This window comes from Mytilus trossulus, chromosome 14 (assembly GCF_036588685.1).
Source record: "Mytilus trossulus isolate FHL-02 chromosome 14, PNRI_Mtr1.1.1.hap1, whole genome shotgun sequence".
NCBI lineage: Eukaryota > Metazoa > Mollusca > Bivalvia > Mytilida > Mytilidae > Mytilus > Mytilus trossulus.
In genome coordinates, this window is record NC_086386.1 from 77,533,746 (window position 1) to 77,540,940 (window position 7,195).

At 33.1% G+C, this 7,195-nt stretch overlaps 1 protein-coding gene across 1 annotated transcript; it reads right to left on the bottom strand.

Annotated features, from left to right (window-relative positions):
- Positions 1-866: 866 nt before the first annotated feature.
- Positions 867-5,618, bottom strand: LOC134697109 (uncharacterized). Its single transcript, XM_063559154.1, has 3 exons — positions 5,355-5,618; positions 2,363-2,560; positions 867-1,071 (listed from the first exon to the last, which is right to left on the bottom strand). The coding sequence occupies exons 1-3, from the start codon at positions 5,486-5,488 to the stop codon at positions 918-920; spliced, it is 486 nt and encodes a 161-aa protein (XP_063415224.1). The 5' UTR covers positions 5,489-5,618; the 3' UTR covers positions 867-917.
- Positions 5,619-7,195: the final 1,577 nt, after the last annotated feature.

The window sequence follows — 7,195 nt, forward strand, 5'->3', positions numbered from 1 at the left end:
TACCTTCCCTACTGTGATACAAAAATATACACTCAGCTGTGTATCGAGAAAATTTTGCATTGGCAGAGAAGTCATCTTAAAGTAATACATCTTTATCTACTATAGTTATTTAAGCATTTTTTGGGGGGGTAAATGAATATTTAATTGTCTATGACTATCCAATGTGACACCGAGCAAAGCTTTATTTCCCCCTCTGAGTATCATATTTCCATCTGACTTAGGGACTATCCCATGGGAAGCTATTCGCGGTTAATGAACATAACGTTTTGAAAAATAAACTTCTATATATAGCGGTAGCATAATCAATAACGTCTTGAAAAATCGTTTTAAATGTAACAGTAGAACATAAAATACATATTTTAAAACAAATATTTAACTTTTAATCCACAGTGTATATGGGAAATTTCTGTGTAAAGTAGTATGTTCTATGAGTAAAACCAGTATAGACTGTTGAATAAAACATTTATTCCCCGAGGTTTTTTTATCTGAGCGTCACTGATGAGTCTTATGTAGACGAAACGCGCGTCTGGCGTATAAAATTATAATCCTGGTACTTTTGATAACTATTTATGGAGCTTAGAAGATTTGTTCACCCTTCGAACAGAGATATTTCCCTCGGATTGAGAATCGGGAAATATGAATTTTCTCCGGAGAACAAATCTTTTTTAATCCAAACCACAAGATAAATAAATGTCTCTTGTTCAAGTTAATTATAATACAGATTAATTGGAGATTTCCGATGTATTTCCAGCTCATAATTTTTTTTTGTATTGTATAACCCATAATTGTTGCATTACTGATACTTATATACTTGTATTTTCTAAAGAATTATTTAAACTGAATAAATAAAACAGCGAACAAATGAATAGAGGAAAATATTTATTACATATCTATATTCAACCTCTCGGAGAATCTTTTTAGCAGTGTTCTATCAGGTCCCATATTCCATTTGCAGCCGTTTGACAGTTTGGTCCCAATAAATTATACGGGGATGTTATTCTGGCTGCTATCATAAAACTGTTCACTGTGTAATGACAGGCCGAAAGATACTTTACTTTTGTATTTGTCCAGCTGTAAAGGCACGATAAATCATATTAATCTTTTAGCTATTTTATTTAATACAAATTAAATTCTAGTAATATATTACATTGAATCAGTTAATCACATTAGAATTGATCTTCGTCAGTTAGTTAGAATATATATACAAATGGTTCAAATTAAAAATGTTCATGGAAATATGACATGTCTAAATAGTTTTCAACATTAATATTTAAGCATTCCCGATGAAGTTGGATATATACAAACGCTTAGATATAGTTTATAAAGTGTTGTCATTTTCAAGGCACGGAATCGATATTGCTACTGATAGACTATCAGTTCTCGAGGGTATCATCAGCACAGTAGCTAGTTCTCCGGTACATAACACACTTGATTTATGACAAGCCTTTTCTAATTGTCCATTCGTAGATTTAAAGATCGATAAGAAACTAATTTTTCAACTCGTTCCGGGAAAGTTGACCGTAGATAAATTTGGTAAATATTTCAAGTCGTTTTTTTTTGGTTATGAGATTCTTCAAACGGTTTCGCTTATAATGCGTATTTCTATTTGACTTTCAAGTATGTGGCTTTGAACGTCACTGATGAGGATAAATCAAGAAAAAGCCATTCGGACGAAGGAAACGTATAAAGTGTTGTTTTTCACTTTGATAGTCATATAATCACGACAAATTATTTTTGGAAATATCCGGTTTTATTAACTGTTTGGATCTGAGCGTCACTGATGAGTCTTATGTAGACGAAACGCGCGTCTGGCGTATTAAATTATAATCCTGGTACCTTTGATAACTATTTACACCACTGGGTCGATGCCACTGCTGGTGGACGTTTCGTCCCCGAGGGTATCACCAGCCCAGTAGTCAGCACTTCGGTGTTGACATGAATATCAATTATATGGTCATTTTTATAAATTTTCTGTTTACAAAACTTTGAATTTTTCGAAAAACTAAGGATTTTCTCACCCCCAGGAGTAGATTACCTTAGCCGTATTTGGCACAACTTTTTGGAATTTTTGGTCCTCAATGCTCTTCAACTTTGTATTTGTTTGGCTTTTTAACTGTTTTGATCTGAGCGTCACTGATGAGTCTTATGTAGACGAAACGCGCGTCTGGCGTATTAAATTATAATCCTGGTACCTTTGATAAATAATTATATTCGTCAAATAAAAGCCTATTTTCTACAAAAAAATTATCATGTGGATAACTATGTTTGTAGCTATCTGGTTTTATTTATCATGTCTAATTTTCTTAATATTGTTTTACTAATATAATTGACGGTAACAATATTTTTGTTCAATATTTCAAACCTTGATCCCATGTAGCTGGCATCCGTAATGACAGTATCGTGAGCATCACCATAGTCACTGCCTTTGTGTATCAACCATTTATCTCTTCCGACTACGTACTGGTCGATTGTCACAACAACCCCTGCGTGATGTAAATGATAATCATGTCTCTTTTTCCTTCGTCCAATCGAAGAACCCGACCATGATGAACCCAATGGTCTGCAAATAAAGTAATTCGAATGCATATCGTTTGAAAATATCAATAGTTTTGCGATGTCTGAAAAAGACAAACGAATAATATCGATCGTGTTTTTTTTTTATATCAGATCAACCATTTGTGTAAAGAATATAAGCCAATGGTAGTCCATTCTGTAAAATATTGGACAGGTCTGAGGCCGCAGTCCGAAGACTTGTCCAATATTTTAGAACAAAGACTGTAACATGCTTATATCGTATTTAAAACTTTCTTTAATATGTCAAGAAAGTGAAAAAAGCAAACAAATAACAACTTTTGTTCAGATTTATTTTCATGAAATGTGTTAATTGTTTTGTGGATAAACTTTATATACATTATTCTACACATTTAAACAGTAGCTCAACCTAAACAATATACAAAAATATAGTTGAAGATAAACAACATGTATATCTAAAGGTACATGACGTCACAGTGTAAATGTCAAAAACTGACCATATGTGCACTTTATTTTGTAAATCTATATAGCCGCTTAGTAAATCAACCATATTCTTAATGTCAGATTCCAATGTATAATACAAATGACAACAATATTGGAACACAATAACTACAAAATTCTGTCCGCATTAATTTAGGTTGCAAGCATATCCTCCTTTTATTCAATAAATCATGGTATATTGATACGTAATAAAATGTCAGTAGTTTTGATACATGTACCTCAGGCTGACAATATATTTATTTGACCGCATCAACCTAAATTGACTATATTTGCATTTTATCAGGTAAATCCATATATCTGCATACTAATTTAGTAATATTCATGTCTGAATTTATTGCATAAAACAAATGACAGCAAAAACACATTGACTACAAAATTTTGTCTGCATAAATTCAGAGTGCCGGCATGTCCTCCTTTTGATCAAAACATTGAAACGTAACAAAATTTTAGTAGTTTTGATAACTTAGGCTGGCTCCTATAACAAACTTATTTGACAGTATCAATCAAAACTGACCATATTTGCACTTGAGTGTGTAAATCTATATGGCTGCATTATAAATCAGAAGTTTCTTTTTAATGTCAGGATGGAAGCAATATTGGAAAACAATGAATGCAAAATCTTTCCAACATTAATTTAGAGTGTCAGCATTTCATCTCTGTGTTTAAAAATTGAACAGTCACTTAAGTTAGTAGTTCAGGGTGGTGTGTAAAACAAAACTATTTGACCGCATCATCCAAGTTCCAACACTGACATGTCTGAATTTATTTGTACATAATAAAAAGTATATGAGGTTCTTTTCTAGGAATAGTATACCGTTAAATAATATATTATGTCGGTTGATTTTGTTTGTAGCTAAACGTCAGGTGGCAAATATTTCATTCATTTCATTCATGTCCATAACGAGTATATTTTGAGTACGCCCCATATATCAATTATAATCGGCAAAGTCAAATCTCTCGACAAATCTGACGAAATTGACGAGATTGTTGATAGTTATACAAAACCTTAAGTATCCGGACACTGTACAATTTTCGTAAGAATATTTTGTAGTAAACAGAATCGTTAATCCAATGCAAACAAGGTGAATTACGATGAATCATCCATGCGTGTAATGCAAAAAAGGAAAATTTAGGAAGAGACAGTAAAACATGGGGAACGAAGCCACGTCGACAATGATGATGATATCCAATGATATATAATCTTGTTCTGAAGCATTGTATAACCTTTCTATCCGCCTTCTTTTTAACCAAAAAAAAATCATTTATTTTATGATAGCTCTTTGTGACTGTATAGCCATTGTTTAATGTATATAATTATATATGAAGTAAAAAAAAAAAATTTGGTAAGTAGAGTCTAGCGAGTAGAGAAATTTGCTATATAGGCCTTCTGGGAAAAAAAGAACAATGCAAATATTGTTAACATATTTAAGGCTTCAGTTTGACATGAAAAGTCTTAAACACGGTAATCTGTCATAAGCAGATTTGTCCTCAGGTCTGGTCAATAGCAGACTGGTCAACAGGTCTGGTCAGTAGCAGACCTGTACACTGTCTGGGGCAGACATATCCTCAGGACTGGTTTAAAGCAGACTTGTCCACAGGTCTGGTTTGGAGCAGACCTGTCGATAGGTCTGCAGTAGTCCTAAAAAGTTGACCGTAGGTCTAGTCCGCCAAGGACGAAGTTAACGTGCTTGTCTGCTGAAAATTTACCAAGTTAACTTAAAAAGTAGTGAACAAGTCTGCTCAAAGTTATCTTTTGTCAAGGTTAGGACTGCACGCATCTGTGTCCTGCTTTTTGTGTGCGCAAGGACTACTAAATATATATTATCTGTGAAAACATTTACAAGCATTTTATGTCTTAAAATGGTCGAAGACAATGAAAGTATGCCAAAAAAAGAAGAAAGGATGTCGTAATAAGTGATTGTGTTACTTCAAGCATTGGATTCAAATTAAATGGCTTTTCAGTTATATATCCGGTTTTTTTAAAGCGGACAACGAACAGGATAGAGTTACAGCAGCTACCAATGGCAAGTTTTATATATTTTGAAATGTAGTACTCTCATATTACTTCCTTATGTTTGCTGGTGTCTATTTATTATTATGCGAATGTTATAGCTCGCAATGCATTGTAAATGAACCATTTATATAGTCTATATAAATGAAATCAGACAAATATTTTGAGTCCTGATTTATCGAGAAACGACAATGACATTGTTATCTGACAAAGCGACTTAACGGTTTCTCAAACTTTTTGTTTTTTTAGAAGTCCCCATGGTTTGTTAATTTCACATTTTAACAAAATGGCTTGTTCAATAACTACATACCTTGTATAATACTCTGCTTTTGTCACTCTTGCATTATAAAGTTTCGTAAGGCATGCTTGATCAACACAATCAGCACAAAAAACAACTGTTTGGATAGATATCAAACAACTAATCAGCAACACAAATTTCAGCATATCTGAATCCTCCTTCTCGTTTCCTAGTGAAGATAAATCGGTCTGGCAATTCAAATCGATATCTACTTTGGTTTCTACTGAAGTTTATATACTAATATGACAATCACCATGACCATGAACCGATTGATAGTTTTAACATTATTTACTTGTACGCATTTTACTAACGTTTATCAAGGTCGTGTATAAGAATAAGATAATAGTTCTAAATTGGTCATAATAATCTGAAGTTTATCCAAGTTTGTTATAGGTACTAATAATATGTTTAACTGCGTTTTCAAATTTGATTTAGGTCATGACAAGTTATTGAAACTTTGTCATGTTTGTTTTCAAAATGACAGTGAGGGTAATGAGTACCACTGTAAATAAAATCTCAGTAGTATACTGCCGTTCAATAATCATAAATTAATTAAAAGAAAACTTGGTGGATTGAACCTGGTTTTATGGCTAGGCAAACAATAAGCCAGGGTCAGTCACTTTATTGAAATTGGCATGTGTAGACGAACAGTGGTCAGATAAAACAAAACCAATGATTAACATAACAAATGTTGTTTATGATCGGTGTTACATTGAAGTGCTTCAAAATGATCAGCTGTTCCTGTGTAATTAAGGACACATGTAGTGTCACTATAGACATATCCGATATCCTAATTTTTCAAATGTTAGATCGCTGTGGCCAAAACAATGCACATAGGCTGGTGTATAGGGGAGGGTTAAGATTTAAAAAAGCATGTTTAACCCCGCCGCGTTTTTGTGCCTGTCCCAAGTAAGGAGTCTCTGGCCTTTGTAAGCCTTGAATGATTTTTAATTTTAAGTTCTTTTTATATATTTCGCAGTTTAATATGACGTCCATTGTCACTAGACTAGTATACAATTTTGTGCAGGAGCAAATTGGTGAAATATTTTTCTCGCCACCTCTTTCCCCAAAACAATATATTTTTCGCCACTTTATTATTAGTTTCGCCAAGTAATATAAATGTATATTTTTCGTTTGAAATTTTCCTTTTTTCTAACCCCCCCCCCCCCCCCCCCCCCCCCTAAATAAGACGAGTTTGCCCTATTTTTGTCTATGTTTATTCTCTCAAACTTATATTGGAGTCTACATTGTAATGAATTAACATTAAACATTTACGTTTAAGAAGAAGAAATTTTTTTAACTTAAAAGGGGGCCACTTAATAATTTAGAAGTTATCAGTCCCGGAATATAACAAAATTCTTGAACATGTTTCGACCATATTTTACCAGAAAGATGTACTGTTCTTTGGGAAAATTTCTCCAAAAGAAAAATATGTGTCCTTTTGTACTAAAAACAAATGAAGAAATTGCTTTTACAACATAACAAAAGCGTTTATCACTTAAAATTGATCCCTCATTTAAGGTTGTTCCCCCAACTTTTGTATAGATTTCTTCATAACCACAAAGTCATTTTTAGACCAGCGTAAATGAAAAAGTTGTGACGCAAAACTATGCTTGAAACATTTTGTGTCACTCAAATGACTTTAGTCTTAGATGCATGATTTTTTTTATTAATTGTTAGTGGCTTTGAACTAGCTTTCAGATAAATGTGAGTACTATCAGATTTGTTCCTAGTGTCTTTTTGTTGTCGGAATGTACAAGTTCCCGGCCACGTCCAATTGTATTCTTGTCCATCTGATGAGTTAAGCCTTTTTCAACTGATTTTTATAGTTCGTTCTTATGTTGTATCGTTAT